The 21,045-nt window shown below is 41.8% G+C and overlaps 1 protein-coding gene across 4 annotated transcripts in view; it reads left to right on the top strand.

The window, feature by feature from the left end:
* The window catches only part of Cep43 (centrosomal protein 43), a 39,650-nt gene that overhangs the window by 12,540 nt on the left and 6,065 nt on the right, over positions 1-21,045 (top strand). Inside the window, exons 7-12 of one of the 4 annotated variants that reach the window (XR_006852684.2) lie at positions 284-343; positions 7,251-7,477; positions 10,031-10,143; positions 11,785-11,853; positions 12,989-13,131; positions 17,986-18,025. Coding sequence is in view for 2 of the 4 variants with exons in the window: in XM_046449324.2 (XP_046305280.1) it covers positions 284-343; positions 7,251-7,477; positions 10,031-10,143; positions 11,785-11,853; positions 17,986-18,025; positions 18,866-18,962 (606 nt within the window). In the remaining 2 variants the exon portion in view is untranslated. Of the gene's footprint in view, positions 1-283; positions 344-7,250; positions 7,478-10,030; positions 10,144-11,784; positions 11,854-12,988; positions 13,132-17,985; positions 18,026-18,865; positions 18,963-21,045 lie in introns of those variants that run through there. The other 3 variants (XR_009227215.1, XM_046449324.2, XM_046449325.2) reach the window with 3 other exon arrangements.

Genomic DNA, 21,045 nt, shown 5'->3' with positions numbered 1-21,045 from the left:
CTCCTTAGAATACTACTAAGGCTAGTGTTTAAAGAAGCATCCTCCACCTGAGGATGGACAGATGGTGATGAGTGCCTACACTTGACCAGATACCTGCTGGAATTAGTAAGTAAATATGAGTTGTTAAGAAAAACTAAGAACTGCAGGCTTTGAAAAGGAACATACTAGATTTTCCATTTTTAAGAAATTTTTTAATTGGAACCTTTATTAGTTTGGTAATGAGTTAGTTTATTTTTAAAGATTGATATTATGTGGTAAAATGTCATTTTATTCTCATGCTCAGATACCAAGGTATAAAGGACAAGGTAAGAAGAAGACAAGCGGGCAGAAGTCTGGTGACAAGGTAACATGCATGAGGGCAAAGGAGAAAAGCAGCCTGTGCCAAAACATACCCTTGGACTCTTGGGGCCTTACGGGGCCTCCTCTTGGCCTGGGTTTTAGGTTTCCTTTTGTAAGGTCACTGCCATATTACCTGTAATCAGAATATGAGGAAGTAGTCTGGTGTAAAACAAAAAGTAATTTGTCTGTTTTGTCCGGGTGAAAAATCATATTGTTACATTCTAAAATTATACTTTGAGTTTTAATTTGAAATTTGTTTTGTGGCAGTAAAAAAAAGTGGAGTGCATGATCGTGTGCCTATTAACACTATGATTTTTGTCTGAGGAAAATAGAATATCAAATTACTTTTTGGCTAAGTTTCAATGAATAAATTAAAGGCCATGCTTCGTTTCCTTCAGGACGTTTTTACTTATGTTCTGCCGTGTTCTAGGCCTTGTCCACCTGTTGACCTTTGCTCAGGCCCCTCCTGACAGCAGACTGGAGGGGCCCATCCTGCACAGTGGTCAGGGCCGTGACTGCTTTTTCTTCCTCCCCTAAAGGTCACAAAAATTGACTGAGCCAGTAGCTTAGCTGCATATAAAATTTAACTGTTAGAGATCTTAGAAACATTATTAATACAGTTTTTACATATATTTAAAGTAAGACAAAATAATTTAATTTTCAGTCTCTGATGTTATTAAACCTATATTGAATCTTGGCTTATATATAGATTTTTTTCACTAATTTGAAAACTTCCAAAATTAAAGCCTTAAAAGTATTGTATTTCTTTTGTACACTAGCTTTAGTTCCAAAGGTTTCAAAGGTAAATTCTGTTGTATTCTCTTTATTCACATTGTTCTACATTATTAAATGAGAAGATGTTCTATTAGCCAGTATGTGTTTCTGGAACATCTGCATAGTGACAGTCATTTTGCTAATTCTATGGGCAAGACATACTGAACACAGTCTTCACTGAGGATTTCACAGTCTAACTAGAGAGGTGAAACTACCTTAAAGATAATTAATAATTAAGATTATAAACTGTGTTTTTACATTCTTTCAAATCAGGTGTTTGTTTATTTATTTATTTATTTATTTATTTTAACTTTTAGGAAGTTAAAGCATGTTGCTGGATACAGTGTCACACACCTATGATCCCAGCAACTTGTGAGGCTTAGGTGGGAGGATTGAAAGTTTAAAACAAGCCTCAGCAACTAAGCAAGGCCCTAAGCAACTTAGTGAGACCCTGTTTCAAGGTAGAAAATTAAAGGGACTAGGGATGTGGCTCAGTGGCTAAACACCCTCCCCACATCACCCCCGCTCCCCCAAAAAAGTTAAAGCGTATTTTTGTAGTATTTTTATATTTTCATTAGTGTCATGGGTCTCTAAGGAGCTAGGACATTGTGAATAAGAGAGAAGCACACAGAGACATCGTGTCTGCTTGTGTAATGTGGTTCACCTTCACGTACTCTGGGCAGGGCCTCATGTGTCTCCCTGATTTGGGGAGTGGCGGCGGGGGGCCCTATCCTAGAGTTTAGGTCATGTGTTGGGTCCCTTCTGTTTTATTGTGTTCCTGAGCCCAGGGTATTTCCTCTGTTGCTTTGACACCTTTTTCCTCGGCTTCCCTGGTCTTGTTTCTGAATCACCTGTGTGAGAAGTCTGTTATGCCCAGCATTGCCTGTCTCCATCCTCCGACAGATTACCTGTGGCTCTCTTCCCCCTGCCTTTCTGTTTTGCCTTATGCATGCAGTAGGGCCTGTGTCCTTAACAGCTTAACCCAGAGACTTAAGTTGCATGTAGAGGTGAGATTATACCTGCCGAGATGCCAGGGGAAGCCATTTACATGGTAGGTGAGTGACATTTACCAGGTTGTGTGTGGTGGAAGGAGCCCCACCTGATTGTCCTGCAGGTGGGGACTGTGCATGCCTTGTAGGGTGTGCAGTGTAGGGGCTTGAGCTAAAGCAGGGTGGCCTGGGGCTGCTCACCAGGGAGCTCTGGAGCCCTGAGCCAGGAGTGTGGATGGATGTCTTCTCATTTCTTTTGAATGCAGAAAGGGACAAGTGTTAATGGCTCATTCAGAGACCTCAGCTGTTTTCAGGGAGGATATATTTAGACTAGAAATAAATTGTGTGTGTGTGTCTGTGTACACAAATTTAATTGGGGTTGATCTAAAAGGTCTTATTTTGTTATTCAGAGACAAAGGTTGAATAGAAGATTTGGAATATAAGGAGGATAATTATTAATTGGGAACGCTTTTCTTTACTGAGTTAAAAATTTGGAAATATGAACACTTCCAGAGTATCACCTGTAATGATTTATTTCACTTTATACCATTTTGTTTTACCAGATATTGTCCTAGTTGTTTGGGAAAAAAATGTAAAAAATTATGAAAGATTTGGTAGGTTCTACTGACTTTGGTTTTACTGTTGGAAAACTGAGTGAGATATTAGATGTTTTCTGTTATTAATATTTGGGACCAGGTGCTTTTATCATGAAATGTAGTATGAAAGATCATCCATTTTATGGTTCTCAGGTGTTTTAGAACTAATGTGTTTTGAGGTATTTTTGCTTTAAATTCTTAAAAGTGACATTTCTTATTGTTTTCCAAATTCTAGAATAAGTTCAGTTCTATGTGGACTCAGGGCAGTGATCACGGTCTCATTATGGTGTGTTTTGGGCTTTGGCAGTCACCTAAGGGTAAGCCAGGTATTGGGACCCCCTTAACTCACCCACGCCCCATACCCTCCTGGATAGGTGGATGGGGGAAGGGTCCTGGCATAGTGTCCTTCCAGTCCTGCTTGCCCCACTCTGTGATCCCAGTCTCTTGAGCTTCTTGGACTTGACCTGGTGACACTGCTTGTCAGCTGAACCCGTAAAATCTGTGGGTGGGGCAGGACAGCTGCCCAGGGCTGTCCTCCAGGCTGTGACACTTAGGAGTCGTGGTCCTGTTGTGTCTGTGGGAATTAGGTGGCTTGTAGATGGCAGGGGTAGGGTTTCTCTAGAGGCACTGTGTTCTTGGAGACTGGTTAGGTATTTGTTTTGGCTTTCTAGAAGTTTGCTGTTTTTGTTTTTCTAGGTAAGCAAACTAAACTTTTTGAATACATGTGTCTGCAACAATGGTAGTGAAATCCTCTCAACACTTGGTTTTTGAGTCATGAATCAGAGCCAGTCTTTGGCAGGAGGGGATGAGAGGGAGGTGAGCAGGGGAGTAGGCATGGCATGGAAGAGAATTAAAAATAGCGTAGAACTTTTGACTATTGCAAAACTAATAAACTTCTTTGACTTGATGTTTCTCCTACTATGAACAGTGTAGATTAAGCCATTACTTTGAGAGAAAAAAAAATCTTTTTTCTAGGTTCTTAAGCCATTCAAGTGGTAGTTCAGTTTTTGGCTACTGGAAAATAGTAATGTTTTTCACTGTGAAATTTGCTGATTTTCTTATTAATCTTAATGATGGAATTCTTGATTATCAAGTATTTGAAAAATATGTACTTGAATTTTCTTACAATTTAAATTTTCCATAAAGCTTTGGCATCTTGAGCTCTATCCAAGGAAATTTAATGGCTGTTGTAGTAAATTTAATGCCATGTCGTAGTCCCTCACATAGGAAAAGACAAACATAAGTAGTTTCTGTAATAACTATGCATTTCCTAGGGCTGCTCTAACAAAGTGTGAGTTGAGAGGCTTGAAAGAATGGGAATCTGTTGTTTCACAGTCTGAAGTCCAGAAACTTGAAATTGAGATGCCAGCAGGCCTTATTCCCTCTTGGCTTCTGGGGCGGCTGATAATCCTAGGTGTACCTTGGCTTGTAGATTGATCACACCAGGCTCTGCCTCCATCTTCACATGGTAGTCCTAGATCTGTTTCTTAGTGGTGCTGGGGATTTGAACCCAGGGCCTTGGGCATGTTAAACATGTTCCATATCTCTGAGCTACACCTCCAACCCTCTTCTAACCTTGTAAGAATGCCAGCCATACTCGATTAGCGCTACCCTCCTCCACCAGGGCCGCATCGTAACTAATTACATAGGCTAAGGTCACTACTAGAAGTACTAGGAGTTAGGACTTTAATAAATCTCTTGGGGGACACAATTCTATCTGGGGTCCCAGGGATGAATTCTAAGGCATAAAGTCACACTTTTTGTTTTTAACAATATGCTTAACCGTAGCTACTTAGAAACCCAGTAAGACAAAGGTAGCCGAAATAAATTCTAGCAGATACCTGCATGTATTTGTATTTCCTCTGTTGAAACTGCTCTAAAATGTTTATAGTGCTTTTGTTTTAATATGTGTGAAATGTTTTGATGACAAATCTTCTATTAGTGTGGATTTTTTTAATACTAAAAATTATTTGGAATTAAGTTTAGTGAATTCCTTAATTACCTAGTTGAGTAATGGCCTTTTGTTTAAAAAAAAAAAAAAACATCATTGTAAAGTAACAACCCATTCCCATGTTGTTTAGAAATTGATTTGGAGAGCAGTTCCAGAGCAGATTGCTTTTCAAGTTTGTTTTTACTTCACAGAAAATAGAGCTATGTGTTTAGAACAGAATAATTCCTTTTAAAAATGTGTTGTAGCCAGACAGTGGTGTACACTTGTAATCCCAGCAATTAAGGAGGCTGAGGCAAAAGGATTGCAAGTTCAAGGCCAGCCTCAGCAACTTAGCAAGATCTTAAGCAACTTAGACCCCGTCTCAAAGTAAAAAAAAAAAAAAAAAAATTAAATTTGGAACTGTTGAAACTGGACCAGGGACATGGCTCAATGGTAAAGCACCTCTGAGATCAATCCCCAGTAGCAAAAAAGAAAGAAAGAAAAAGAAATTTCTTGTAGCATGGTGTCCTAATGTCCTTCTCTATGAAACTTGTCTTCCTAAAGTTGGTCCTTCTGTTCATACCAGGAGTATTGCTAACACCAGTAAAAAAAATAATCATCACGGTACATAGTAGTTACTAAGCTTAGTTCATTATATGGACTTAAATTATGTTGATAAAGTGAATTCATAGGGAAGAGAGACCTCATTGGAATAGTTGGTATTTCTTATGCTGTTGCTTTGTATTTGCATTTCAATTTACATCATGCCAGTTATCCTTTGAACTTTCTCAGGAGTGTCTTGAAGGAGAAAATCACTCTGTCTCTAATTGTAAATATCACAAAGTCTCAGGGTATTTATTTCTAATGCATTTGCAAAGATATAAGTCAGTTATTATAACATTTATAAATGAGAGATACAACTGTCATGAATCTAATTAAATATACAAGTGCCATGATAACCTGTTTATATTTGGTAATACCAGGAAAACTTCAAAAAGTTGCTAGAATATTTTTTAAAGTTTCTGCCTCTTTGAAAATATCCTACATTGTCTAAAAGGATGGCAACTTGATATTTATCTTTTAGTAATTAATTTATCCTTATTAAATGGAATATATAGCTCCTTTACAAGGCCCTAAAATTTACATAGCATATATCTTTCCCCCATCAACTAATTAGGGCCTCTAACCAGTATATATATGTGGACCCATCTTTAGGCAGGCATGACGCATGCTGCCTGGGTAGAGGAGGCTCAGTGTCCCTCTAGAGCACCTCGTGCATAGTGTCTGACCCACACTCACTCCCTGCCTTGGCACGGGCTGTGCTTGTCGCTTGCCATGTTATCCATCCCTTCTGTCTCAATTCCCATTTATACTTTATTTTAAAAATGCTAACCAAGTTTTAATTCTTGAGGAAACACAGGCCTAGAAAATACTGAGATTGTACAGTTAGTAGTTCAGTGTAGGCAGCATTCCAGATTCTTTGTTTGGGTGAATGCTTTTTTTAGAGTATCACAGGGATCTTGTATATTTGGAAATTGCCATTTTAAACACATTAAACACATCCTCACAAATTCAATCTAATAGGTTAAGGTAAGTATTAAGAGCTAACTTCTGGAATGAGACTTTGACTCTGATGTGACTTCACCTCTCACCTACCTGGGGGACCTTGACAAGTTTCATAAATATCTGTGTTTCCTTTCTTATATCCACAGAGGTAGTAGACAGTCGCAGAGGTAGTAGACAGTCGACCCACACCATAGCTTCGAAGATTAAATGAGGCGTCACATGTGAAACGTCTGAGTGCTTTCCATAATTGTTAGCTGCTGTTATTATTGCTGGCATTGTTTTGTCATTGTTGTTAATATGGACATGTCTAAACACAAATGTGATCATGGAAAGAATAAAATTAGGCTGTGAAATAACTGTGAAGAAGAAAGCCATGTGGTTCTTTGTGCTGACCTTGCTGTGTGCAAGTAGGGCGTGGTAAAAATACCTTAGAACTTCTCACCTTGGTTTAAGATAGGCTGCAAGATGAATGTCCCCATCCTTGGGCCTCCTGGAAGGTGCAGACTAGTGAGTGACTCTGGAATGCTGCGCTAAGGCAGTTGTCGTGGATAGTCTGTTCCCCGTGGAAGCAGGAGTGAGTGAAGACAGCGTTCTCACCTCAGCGTCTTTGGTGCTTGGCACTGGATGGAAAACTGCTGTTTTGTTTCTGATAATACTTTAATGTGTGGTTCACTTCTGTGACATAATCTTCCTTTTCTCTTTCTATCATCTGCAAGTTGAAACTGTATTAAGAGTTTTTTTAGGACATGTGAGAGGAAATGGATATGTTAATAAATGAGAAATACGTTTATAAGTAGGATAGGCATAGTAAAGATATTTGCATTTACGGAAGGAGAAAGGAATGGTATACACGTATTTCTTTAGCATTTTTACCTGTCAGTAGTTGGCCATAGTAGGAAGCCTGGGGAGTAACGGATAATTCATGGTATCACACTGCAGTTCATGCTACTGCAAGCCTCCCCCGCCCGCAGATTTGCTTATGTTCATCTGACTTCTGTATTTAAAATATTTAAGGTCTTCTCACCAAAGAAGTCTTTTCTCTCTCCCTCTTTCTAGAAGGCCAGCAATGAGGCCAACCAGAATGACACAAGCATCTCCTTGTCAGAGGCAAAGAGCAAAAGCAGTCTGCACTCAGTGGCCCATGACAGCAAAATTGGATCTTTCTTAAGCAATGCCACTTCAGAGGTCAAAGACACAGCTGGTCTTTGTCCAGATGAAGATGATTTGGAAGGAGACTCTTTCTTTGATGATCCCATTCCTAAACCAGATAAAACTTATGGTTGGTGAGTAGAATGTTTTTGGATTCTACTGTTCTCAGACTAAAGTTTTAAAGATGTAATTTATCAGTGCTTACATACTGTATTTTTTTAAAAACTACCACTTTTCAGCCCTTTGACTAAGATCAAATGTAAAAGCTAATAATTTAAGGGTTCTATAGTTATCAAATCCATAAATATGATCTTATATCATTAAACTTGTTATTTTGTAAAATAATCCCTGATTTATAAAGAAACCAGGTATGACTTATTTCATAGCTAACTATGTATTAAGTGCCTGCCATGTTCCAGGTCAGGCGTAGCTATGCTAGAAAAAGCAAAACTGCCCTCAGGAAGCTCATCTTCTGGCTGGAGTTAGAAAATCAGGAAGAATTACATCAATGTCTGCCAGATGATGGGGAAATTGTGCCTGTGTGTGTGTGTGTGTGTGAGAGAGAGAGAGAGAGAGGTGAAGGGGCTGGAGATCATCTGGATTTCAGCATCACATCAGAGAAGGCCTCATGTGGGCACCTCCCTTAGAGGGCGTCAGCTGAGCAAAGAGCCAGAAGAGGCAAGGGAGTCCGCCAGGCAGAATCTGGGCTTGCAGAACTCTGAGGAGAGGAGATGGCATACGCAGAGATATGGACAGAAAGGGAAAGAGCGTGGACTTTGTATGAGATGGACCCACAGAAGTGGGTCTGGACTAACCATTGAGTGTCTTTCCTCTGAGACTAGAAGGTGTCTGGCTACTGACCTGGGTGGACACAGGATGCCCAGGTAGGGGCTGTGTAGTTCTTTACTTGGGTCATGGTGAAAGGGATGACAAATGGCTGTTTGGGGAAGTACTTTGAAGTTAGATTCCAAACGACTTGCTGCTAAATGCCAGAGGCCAAGTTAGTATCCACAGTGGTGCCAGGGCTCTTGGCTTGGATCACTATGAAGTTGAAAGCCATCTCCCCAGGTGAAGAGTGGGAAGGGCACTGTGCGTGGCATGGCAGTGGCGTAGGAGCTAGAGCTGCCACGAGGCCTTGAAGCTGGCTGCTGGACGTGCATTCACTGCTGGGCCTGTGCGTCTGTGTTACGGGCATGGCCCAGGCTGGAGATGTGAATGAGGGAGCCATTCAGTTTGTAGGTAATGTCGAACTGAGAGGTTGGAGACCAGCAGAATGACAAGGTTACCCAGGTGATCAAGAAATATGCAGATGGTGGAAAGAGAAAGACAGGGTGTCTTTGCAGGAGGAAGCAGTAGGGAGCATTCCCATGAACACTGCTAAAGTCAGCCACTGGAGTTAGCCACGTAGAGGTCAGCCATGACCTTGATGGGTGATTTTATTGGAGTGGCGTGGCGGCAGGTTAAAGGATTAGCATGGGCTCAAGAGGAAACGATTGTAAAAGGTCAACATGATGAGTTGTAAAGGGTGCCGAGGATTGAGGTGGTGGCTAGAGGGCAGGTTATATTCTGAGAAGTAACAGCCCATGTGGGTGCCTCTGAGAAGGGTCTGGATTTAAAATGGAGGAGGATGAGGGGAGGATTCCTGGAACGCTGTCCAGTGGTGGAATCCTGCCCCAGGGCAACAGTCTTTGCCAGAAGAGCAGAGCGCGGGTCTGCTCTTTGGTACAGAGGTGGATGTGGTGCCGTGTACATTCTCGTCTGAGTTGAGTAAGGATGGAGACGGAGGGAGAAGGTGTGAAATCAGACAGGGATGTAGGAAGATCAGACCATGGAGTGTGTGGGTGTGTGCAGCGTGTTGGGCATCCCCCAGATGGGTGCTTGTGATTTGGAAGGGGTGTGCAGCTTTCCAGCAATACGTACATCTGAGTAGTAGTACTTACTAGTTTACTCCTATACTGTCCCTTGGTGCGTTTATGGCTGATGGACAAGGGCTTCTGAAACACATGACACAGACAGTGAAGGTGCCAAACAAGTCAGTGTCGATTGTAAGATATTAAACAGTTCTGAAGAGAGTTGTGCTGGCTTTTTCTTTTTAAATATTATTTTAGTTGTAGATGGACATAATATCTTAATTTTATTTATTTTTATGTGGTGCTGAGGATCGAACTCAGTGCCTCTCGTGTGCTAGACAAGTGCTCTACCACGGAGCCACAACCCAGTCCTGGGCTGACTATTTACTGACAAGCTTGCTGTGTAGATTTGTGATAGATCTGTAGACTGTATTGCCTTGTAGGTGTAATTTATTTTATTTTATTTCTTTTCTTTTTTTTTTTTGGTACAGGGGATTGAACTCAGGGGCACTAGACCACAGAGCCACATCCCCAGCCCTATTTTGTATTTTATTAGAGACAGGGTTCTCACTGAGTTGATTAGTGCCTCGCTTTTGCTGAGGCTGGCTTTGAACTCGCGATCCTCCTGCTTCAGCCTCCCGAGCTGCTGGGATTTACAGGGGTGTGCCACTGTGCCCTGCTACTTTATGATTTTGAAGTTATAAAGCGTGTGTGCTTTATTTCCAACCACTGTGTGCATATCCAATTTTTACAAGTTGCTTTTATTCTAGGGGCAAAATAAAAGTGTTAGTGTCAGGACCTAAGATTACTGTTTCACTGTCACTTGCTTCCTGTTAGGAGAAGTGAACCTAGGAAGCCAGCGGGAAGCCTGGCTTCACTCTCAGATGCGCCCCCCTTAAGGAGCGGACTCAGTTCCCTGGCAGGAGCCCCCTCGTTGAAAGACTCTGAGAGTAAGTGCCTAAGGATGGGGGCTTGCCTACGCTGGGTGTTTCTTTCTCTCATTAGGTAGTATATGATTGTTAATTTTTTTAGGATCATCATAAATATAGCCCATAATTTTATCACTTCACCATTTCCTGTTGATATTTTTTCATTTCTTTTTTGATGTAATCACATTCTGTCTCATTCATACTTTGCTTTTTCTCTGCCATCAGAATACTTTTAGGAAGATGGCTTTTTAGCTGAAATGTCACTTTTTTATATATAATGTGTATCTGCACATTATATATATAAAATGTTTATGTGTATATAGTGTATGTATATGCACACAGACTGCCTCCAACGTATGATGGTTTGAGTTGATGATTTTTCAACTTTATGTGAAAGCAGTGTGCACTTGATAGGAACAATACTTTCGGTTTTGAACATGGATCTTTTCCATGGCTAGCAATATGCATGATCCTCTTCTGTGGTGCTGGGTAGTGGCAGTAGACTGCAGCTCCCAGGCAGCCACAGGGTCGCTAGGGAAACACTCTGCTCAGCCGGATTTTGAGCAGGTGAGGCCTATTAAATGTGTTTCTGATTTACAACATTTTTAAACTTGTGCTGGGTTTATTGGATGTAATCCATTGTAAATCAAAGTACATTTGCAATTTTTAAATACTTTCTCTTTTTGGACTTTTAAAATGAGTTGAATTTAAAGTCAGGTAATTTTGAAACTTTTGTTCTGTGGGACCATCGTAATCATCATTGGAACATTAAGTAAAGCATTCTGTTTACATGAACTTGGCTATTCATGTGTAGTGTAAGGGTAAAGTTCCTTGTCAAGAGCATAGTCAAGCTGTGACACCTCTTGCCCTCCTAGCCCTCCCCTCACACGTTAGGGATACAGTGGACTTGGTATACCAGACCACAGTACATATAGGATATTGCCGGTGTGTTTAGAGCATACGAGTACCTCTTGAGAAAGTCTCCCGAGTAGCTACACTAGGAATTTGCACTGTGGGTTTTGTCTAGTTTTGCCATGCTTCCTAATCCTTTTGTGTTACATGGCACAACTGTGAGAATTGCTAGAACCCACACAAGACAGACATTTGGGAAGCTAGCTGTGTGTCCAGTCAGATGGCCTGTGGTGTCCCTTCTCTCCCTGGTTATTGCCACCCTCAAGGAATTCAGGATACTGTGGTCATGTCACTGACAGACTAGAGAATGGTGACTTAGGATGCTGAGAACTAAGGCTGAGGAAATACTACCAGTGAGCAGATCTGCTTGACAAATAAAATAGTGCATAAAATAAAATAAAATAAAAATACAGAGGTTCAAAGGAAAAATAAAATTGGTGAAAGTAATTAACTATAGTTCATGCATTGGTGGGACTGCTTATGCAATAGTTGAATAGTGAGATGGTTGTGTTCCAATGAAGAGTATTAATTATTTGTGAATAAATATTGTTTTGGGCTTATAAAAATGTTACAGTAAATAATTTAAGCATTTCTTAATGATGGCATGTAATTTTTTTCTTAGTTCTGGGTTATGTTCCTGTTCTATAGAAGTCTAATATTAAAAAAGAAATTTTGACATGGCTTAGAGAATGTTAATATTTATTTCTTTAATAAATATTCTTTAATGCTAATATTTATTCCTGTTCACAGGTAAAAAGGGAAGCACAGTTTTGAAAGATCTAAAATTGGTCAACGATAAAATTGGATCACTTGGATTAGGTAACTGGATTTCCAGTTTTAGTTTTGATGCTTTAAAGTGATGATATTTTTAGGGTAAATTCTTACATGAAGTGACTCCGTGAGTCTCTGTTTGTTCTGTTCATTCAGCAGTTCATCCACATAACCTGTCCAGGTTATACCCTGTGCCAAGGATGGCTGTGGCAGCAACCAGGACAGATGTCTGTCTTGTGGTGCTTGGACTCTAGTAAGGGAGAAGGATGTAGCAGGAACCTGCAGATGTTTCATGTGTTAGAGGGCCGCCTTGTGGGCACAGAAGCCATTGCAGTCAGCTTCACCTGGCCTGGGCATGCCAAGAAGGGCTCTCAGAAAGACTGCTGAGATCTCATGGTCAATTAGCAGATTACCAGGGAGAAGGAAAGAGGTGTCAGTTGAGACTGGGCAGAGTTGGTCAGAGGCAGAGCTCTTCTCTGGATACTGGGAATACAGGGGTCCAGCTTGCAGGGGCTTCAGTCTAATGGAAGGAACAGACTTGTGAAGGGAAAATTATGAGATGTGTTCTGTTATGTGGAGCAGATGTTGGCGATCCTGCTATGAAGGAAATGTTCCTGTGGAAATACGAGGCCCTGTGTGCCATTACTGAACCCTGGGTCACGCGCTGAAAATGCAGTTCTCTGTACTGTGCAAACCACAGGCAGGTCTGACAGGCAGGCCTGGGTGAACCTTGCTGTGTCCCTGACTTGAAGGAAGGTCACAATTGGGCTCTCCGTGGCCATCTCCTGTCCTCTCTGAATGTGAGGTGTGGTTAGGTCCCTGGTCCGTGATGACTCACACCTGGGAGTGATGGAGCATAGCTTCCCAGGCAGGCTGCTTGCCTTTCCAACTGCAGGCAGGTCTGAGGGGGCAGCTCAGTGAACAACCGCACTCCTGGAGAAATGTCCTGAGTAGGGCAGAGAGCTGGGTTAGTACCTGAAAATCCTGAGGTGGCACTGATTGGGATGGGGGTAAACTGAGCTGCTATTTCATCTGTTAAGTGGAACTAATATGTACCTCATTTTAAAGAGTAAATAGGATTTAAATATGCATATGTACATAAATAAAAGTGCAGTGTCCGGCATGGTATATGCCTGACAAACGTTAGTTTCCTTTTTATGTTACTTTGTTCCCCCATTTGCAGCCATTTGCAGAAGAATAGATGTTCCCTGAGCTGCCTGGATTCTTGTTCCACACAGTGCCCTGGAGTCCTCCTGGTAACGGCTGAGTTGCTGGCTGTGCTGCCTTCCTTTCTTTGTGCGTCCTGGTTGCTGGCTGGCCAGCTAGGTGGGCCTATTCCCTTCCCTTCCCTGGTTCCTGCCGTCTGGTGCTGTGGGGACGCAGTAGGCATTCCTTCTGCTGCCTTGGTGATCTGCCCCACCTGGAGACCCCCTGACCATGGCACCTGTCGGCTGCTCTGTCTCTTTTGAGTTCTGGTACTTTTTTGTTTCACTCTTGTGATGTTTCCCTTTGTTGCCAAACCTTTTAGCTTTTCTGACTGCTCTATTCTCTTATCAAAGTGAGGGTTTCGCTCTCTGCGTTTGAGGAGGAACTTCGTAGAGCTCTTCTCCTCAGTTGGGGAAGAAGGAGGCCATTTTGACTGCAGAGTTGCTGGTAGAGTAGGAAGGTGGTAGTGTTCTGCCTCACTTTGTCTTCTCTTGGGACTTTGACACACCTTGGTTGGAATTTAGATAGTTCCTACTAGTGTGACATACCAGTTCACTAGCCAGATGTTTGTCACTAAGCAAGACATAAGGATTCAATAGAAACAGAATTTTATTTAGCTTTGTTTAATTATATTGCAACAATATTTTCTGTTTGAGCTTTTTTTCATTGTAAATATAAATTTCATATTCTGGTGGAGTAGTCTAGGATGGTAATGATGGTAGTGATGTGTGCCCAGCACTGTACCAAGAAGTCCCTTTATAAGTGTTTCCTTAGAGGTACGTTTATATCTCCAGGTTTACAGATGAAGAGCCTAGGCTGAGTAACGCCCAGGACCATGTGGCTTTTAGAATATGATACATTGCCTAAGAGCCCTTAGTGATTGTGCTTTACTCCCTAGACATTATTTAAAGCTTATTTCAGTGGGAAAATAAATTCTGAGTTTCATAAAAACAATTATAAATAAAGTTTTAGAACACAACCTGTTTTGTTTTGGTAAATATTAATCTAAGGTATGCAAATGGAAATAAGAGACAATTAGCATGTTTGGAGGAGGAGTCGGTATAAAGGCATTCCTGCACCTGCTGTCTGACGGGTCACAGTGTAGGGGATGCTGCAGCAGGGCCGCACCATCTGGAAACCGGAACCTTCGGGAATGTTACATGCCTTGTTTATGATACTTATGATATGGATAATAGGGCGTACATCAATCAGTAATAAAAGTACGTATTGCCTGAGATTGCAGGAAAATGCCCAGAATGAGACTAAGGATACAATTAAGACATGCCCCAAGGTGTATTTCAATATCAGGATACAAACAATAGTGTTATTCCTCAAGCCTAAGCAACAAGAAATGTTTATCCTACCGTTAACCATTTACACACACACACACACACACACACACACACACTCCCCGTCCTAAAGCCACAACCTGTACAACACCTAGCTACAGAAAAACAATTGCTGTGCCCACAGTTCAAGGACCACCGTATATAGCTTACTTAACTAAAGGAGGATTATGGTATCCCTCTCTTGAGGGCCAGAGGCTAATAAAAATACATTCCCCCCACCAACACACCCTCCTTTGCCTTACTCAGGAATTTATGATGAAAATGGGAAACACATAGTTAATATTAATGGCAAATGAGTTGAGGTGTAGAGCCTGCCCTTCAGTTAAAGATTACAAAGATGTAAGACTTGGTGTGCTTTGACCAAGGAAACTCTGTAAGAAAGCAGTTAAATAGGTCATATTAAAAAAGGAAATTTCTTTGGAAATTAAAAATAAAATAATGTAAAATTAACATAGACATATTTTAGAGGTACTTCAGAGTAGTAGGCTTTTTAAGTAACAGACTTTCACTATTTCAGTGTTTTTTACTGGGATTTTAGTTTAGAAGTAAGAAAGCTTACCAATAATCATAAGTATGCTTTAAAGTTAAAGGTTAATGAAATAATTATTGGTATAAAAGTGAATAATAGGTCTGGAGACATGTAGTCTAGTTGTGTCACCTAGCACCTAGTGATGTGAACACGCAAAAGCTTAATCATGATTGGCTAAAGTTACAGGAAAATATTTTAAACAATGTACTCAATAGCTTAGGTAATCAATGTATGTCAGAAAAGATAGTAACTCTTGAAAATTATGAAAATCAAAGAAGTTTCAGGCTGTGAAGCTATCCATTAACTACCTGGAAAAACACCTGTAAAAAAGATATAAAAATAAGGGTCCCTCTAGGGGCAGCAGATTTTTTCTGAAGGCTGCTTATAACTTGCAACCAGTCGTCCCATCTCCTCTTCTTCTGCTGACACCACTCCTCCTTCAGGATCCCTGGACCCTCGCCAGGGCTGGACCCTGGCAAGGAGTCACTAAACTATGTAAAGGGCCAGCTAGTAGATATTTTAGGCTTTGTTGGCCACATGTAGCCTATGTTACATATGTATGAATATTTATATTCCTTAAAAATGTAAAAGCCAATCTGAGCTCATAGACTGAGCAAAACCAGGTTACTGTCTGGAGGTGGAGTGAAAGAAAGAAGTCCAGGCCAGAGATGACCAGGATCAGGTCTTGGGTGGAGGCAGGTGGGTGGCATGGGGTAGGGAGGAGAGACTATCAGGAAACACAGACAAGAATCATTGGCCTGTGGTCAGAATTTTGCTAACACCCAGTTTAAAGAAATGTAAATCTGTTGTGTTCATGACGTGCATTTTGACTTGACTTGCTATTCCAGATTCCAGTAGTGCTGTGTAGTGTTTCACCAGGAAGTCAGAACCCAGTGTGTTTCACGTTGCTCAGTAATTGTGGTATGTTTTGCATTAGCTACATGTGGGAAGGCAGCTGTCATCGTGGCTCTGACACTAACCTGCCTCGGTTTCCTCTTCTATTCTGTGTTGATATTCACAGTAAGGGACAGTGATCAGTCCTTGGAGGCTCTCAGGCTTTATTAGCTGCTAATGCTGTTTGTTTCTTGGCCTTGTAAACCTGTCACCTGTGTGGTTTGTTGAAAAAGATTTCTTCCCTTCTCCCTTTCCTGTGCCCTGCTTGACAGTGCCTGCTTTCTGTCAAGCACTTGTAGCCCCTTAACCTTTGAGGCTGCCAGTGGAGACAGGCTTTGTATTCTAGAGAGGAAAGCAGCCTGGAAACTTGTCCCCACCTATTGCATATGGCCAGGGACCCCCCTCATTGCCTGATAGTTTGGGTGTTCCACTAGCAATGACTCTTGCTTTCTTCATTTCCTTATAGTCTCCTCCCCACCTCCTCACACCCACTTGTCTTATCTGTAGGTCACTGGTTCAACTGGAGACCTTACCCCAGTTATCTCAGGCCTTGCTGTCCACAGTAGCTTCTGATTTCCTTTATTAGCCATCAGTGTGTGCATGGGAAAGCACATCAGATATTGCTGCCCTGGTCTCTTTGACTCCCTCACCCTCTCATTAGCTTCCTTTGGCATTTAGGCCTAAATCCGACCTTGGCCCTCCAGGGCCTGAATGTTCTGATGCCTGCTGGCTCTGTCTACCCCCATAGACTATCCTGTGGTTAATGGAGCTTCCTCCTGGTTATTTAAACAACCTCTCCTCTGTCTCCAGGACTTTGCATGTGTTTTCTCTTCCTGGAACACACTGTCCTCCAGAATTTGCATCTCTGTGGCTTTCATTAGGTTTTAACTCCATTGCTGTCTCAGTTCTTTCCACTCACTCTAAGCAGCCTTGGGTTTGTACCCCTGTTCATTGCCTCTTTCTTAGAAGAAAGAGGGGACCTAGGTCATTCATATTTGATAAATGGACTATAGTACTTGTGTACTGTAAGGAGCATTACTTTGTCTAACTGCCATCAGAACTTGGGTTCCCTCAACAGTTCAAGAGACATAGACGGATCTGAGGACCTAGGACAGTGCCAGCAGCTTCTTTGAATAGCTTGCCCTTGAGCCAGAGCTTCTTGATCTGCATCTTCCCCTTGTAGGTCCTACATCATTCTTGTTCATCTTCTGCTCACAATTTAAGCAGCTCTCATGTACCTCCAACCCTCTTTCCTCAACTGACCCTCAGAAGATGTGGAAGGGAAGGAAAGCTAATTTGTAAATTGGTCCTCAATTGCCCTGGGTTGGGCTAGGGTTGTAGTTCAGTGGCAGAGAACTTGCCTAGCAAGTGTGAGGCACTGGGTTCCATCCTCAGCACCACATATAAATAAATAAATAGAAAATACACAGGTCCATCAACAACAATGACAAAAAAAAAAATCTTTAATATGTAATCTTTTTTAAAAATCTTTATTTAAAAAAACATAGCCCTAGGTCTTCTTGAAGGTGCTCACTCTGTCAGCCTCAGGTACACCTGGAGAAAACTGTAGCACTGCTTCATCACCATCTCTCTCTCCTGAGGTTCTCCTTTGTTCAGACCTTAATGTGGACCAAGATCTGTGTCAAGCACTTTATGTGCATGAAAATATATGTTAACCCTGTGATTGGTGTGGATTTGATTGTTCTTGGGCACAGCCACAGAAGATCACCAAGGCCCCCTGGGTTCTGGGGCTGTTGGAGCTCAGCACTGTTGGGCTGGAGCTGGTCCACTGATGTGATCCTGCCTCTTCACACCATGGGGGTCATACTTGAGTCTTAACAACAGCAGTTGGCTTAGAAGTTTCAGTGGTTCACAGCAGGTAACCAGAGGGGCTGACAGCAGTGAGCTTGCTGCTGCCAAGCTCCATCCAGTCAAAGGGCAGCATCAAGAGCATACCCTCTGAGGGCTAGAGTAAAGGCAAGGTGCAGCTCACCCCCCAGGAGACGGGGTGACCACTTGGGACAGCTCTTGTCATTGTCTTCATAGTGATGGAAAAGGTGTTGTTTCTGATCTTAAGTCTTCTCTCTTAATGATGCATTATAGTTCAGTCATGTATATTGTTTTGGCAGGAAACATGTTTAGTTGTAGATAAATTATGCGGTGTTTATGTAAATGTAACATATCTTTTCTTAAACTTATCAGGGACTGGAGAAGATGACGACTATCTTGATGATTTTAATAGGTAAGAAAAATGGACAAATATTTGTAACTTCTGAATATAGACAAATGTGACAAGGTGATATTAGGATTTTAGTATATTTGATTCTCTTGTTCATATTAATTGAAGGTGAATAAAAGATGATTAATCCAAAGTTGTAGTTTTGGAGCATGCTCTTCATCTTACATTATAATACACGGACATCTGCATCATGTTGATGCTGGTAAGAATGAGATAAAGAGCTGACGTGGAGCAGTTGAGGCGAGTCACGTGGGTGCAGGTAGTGCCATGCCATGAGTGCACTCTATCGCTTTCTTTCCTCTTGATGGTGAGAGTGGCCTGTATTAAGTTTTTTTTTAAAATGGCCCTTTCCAATTATTTTTCTAATTCTGATGCTATTTCTTAATATTTTATGTCAGATAACCTTAAAAACATAAAAATAGTCCAGACATTGCCTAATAGTTTGGAAGTAATATTTGTTGTTGGGCTGACTGGAAATTTTAAATTAGACGACAAAGAGTTTTACCTTGACATTTTTTATTGCATTTGGAAATATGTATTCATTTTTAGCATATAAAATTAGCGTATAGTTGTTTTGAGAGAGTGTGATGTAGTAGATGAAATCTTAGAAATCTGGGTTTGTTTTCTTGCAATTGTGTTCAGAAAGTCACCATTGAACCTTGGTTTTCTCCTCCAAACTGTTGAGGTGGTTACTGAGATATTAGTGAGGTGATATGTGTGACACTGATATTGAATGTTATAGTTTACTCAGAGGATTAAGATTAATGTGTGTGCACATTTGAAGAATGTTAGCTCTTCTTTTCAGAGTTCTTACTTTTCTTTCTTTTCTCCTCTTGGAATTAGTGCCAGCCGTCGCTCAGAAAAAAGCGAACTAAGTATTGGTGAAGAAATTGAAGAAGACCTGTCTGTGGGAGGAGACGACATCAATACCAGTGATAAAGTATGGTGTCACATATTCCTGGGGAATGCTGTTTTTGCCTATTTGTTGATTTACTGTAAAGCTTCAGAATTTCTGCTGATCCATAGAGATAGAGTTGAAAGCTGTGAGAAGTTCATGACAGAGTTACCTGTTTCAAATCTCTTACGAACGTCTGTAATGAATACGTAGAGTTGCTTTCACTTGCTGTTTGTATGGGGGCCCGTGTGCCTCCAACATGTCTGAGTTGTTCTGGGTGCTGGGCTTGCAGTGGGTCAAATGCCAGGGTGGATCAGCTGGAGTCAGAGTGGCCTACTTGGTGTGTAGGCAGAGGTAGGGTGGAGCCTGTGGTCGTCTTGGGGCCAGTGGAGACTCCGGAGCAGGTGAAGCAGGGCCACGCTGGAATCATCAGCAGTGAGTACAAGGGCACACAGCACGTCCAGCCAGCATTTATAGTCGGAAGTCCTACTTGAGGTCCACACTTGAGCTTCTCATGCATTAGAGAAGAGAGCATCTGGATGCTTCGCTGTGGCCCCACTTCTCAAGATCACATCTGTCCGTGGCTGGTGTGGGTCTGCCTTGCTATGAGGTGGCTGCTCTTCCAGAATGAGGTGGCTTTGCACAGGTCTGCGATTATCACATGGGGAAAAGGCCTGCAGGAAAGCCCTCATTTGACCATGAAACGCCATGGTCCAAGTCGGCTGGGTCTGTGTTTGCATTCTCACTTTCTTAGGTGGGCTTCCACCTTCCGTCCTGGTGTCTTTATTTATGAGGTGGAAGCACAGATACTACTTATGGAATTGTTGTGAAGGCTGTGTGATAATTTGTAAAGTAGGGTGCCTTCTCTAATTCTGGATACACTGTAGACTTAAATTGTCTGCCTTTTCCCCTTCATCCTGGGCCACCTGTGAGAGGCCTCCAAGTAATACCAAAGAAACTACAGAGGATCGCTCCCCGTCAGTTTTCTTGATGGAGTTAATGTTGTAGAGATCAGCCATGGACTCACACGTGTGAAAATAGGGGTAGGAGTGTGAAGTGGAAGACTTTGGAGTAAGTGATGGCTGAGCCTTGATTTGTGAATTGGCGAGGGGAGAGTCGATGTGGTCTCCAGTCGGCCACTGGAGGCTGTGAGCGGCCTTGGGGGGCAGCTGCCAGGCTTGGCTTTCTTGGCTTTGTTCATTGTTGGTCACCCTCTCTGAATTTCTGTGCCCTGGGAATTTTCCCCTGCAGCTGAACTTGAGGTGATTGTGCTGTTTTACAGCAGCCTTGCATGTGGAGTGGATTTGTGACAGCTGTACTTCATCAGCTAGTGTTTTTTAGAAAGTTGTGTGCAGAGAATTAATACTATGCACTTGAAGAATACAAGGAATTTTTTAATGGTTTTTTTTTTAATTGTAGTTGTACACAATACCTTTATTTTATGTATTTATTTTTATGTGGTGCTGAGGATCAAACCCAGGGCCACTTGCTAGGCAAGTGCTCTACTGCTGAGCCACAACCCCAGCCCTGCTGTAGAGTTTTTTGCTGAGGTGACCAAACCCAGCTCTGCATGAGCCAGTAGGTGGTGTAGAAAGTATGCTGTTAGTGTCTATGAGAACCAAGGTATCTCTGTGGAGTGGCCATGTTTGGTACGTGGGTCTGCTTTTGAGTCCAAGCTTTTTGACTTGCAAACTTGGACAAGTTATTTAAATTTTGGGCCTTAGCTTTCTCATTTATTTTGCAAGGGGGTGATCATTATGAACATTAGAAATAAGTGTGTGAAGCTTACAGTTCAGTTTTGGCAGAATAGGCATTCAATAAAGGGTCGCTAATCCTGCTGTTTTTGTTATAGCCATAAATAAGATACAAACTCCTTCCTTGATTTCTCTACAGGGTCATGGAGAAAAGTCATGCACATAATGTTTGAAAATTCAAGGTAGAAAGTGAGAAGTGCTGCTAAATGCCTGTTATTTGTGAGCTTATGAAAATTCAAAAGTGGGAACTGATGTTCCACTGGATTTGACAGATGGCTAATTAGGTTTTGTTAGGTGGGAGCAGCATGGAAAGCTGGGGCCGGAGAACACAGGGCCACTTGAGGGTGCCACGCAAAGGGATGCAGTGATGGGGG

The sequence above is a fragment of the Marmota monax genome, unplaced genomic scaffold (genome assembly GCF_021218885.2).
Source record: "Marmota monax isolate L192 unplaced genomic scaffold, Marmota_monax_Labrador192_F-V1.1 WCK01_AAM20220418_F8-fsc00083, whole genome shotgun sequence".
In the NCBI taxonomy this organism is placed as follows: Eukaryota; Metazoa; Chordata; class Mammalia; order Rodentia; family Sciuridae; genus Marmota; species Marmota monax.
The sequence above is the reverse complement of the archived record's forward strand: the minus strand, read 5'-3'. Positions and strand labels throughout refer to the sequence as shown.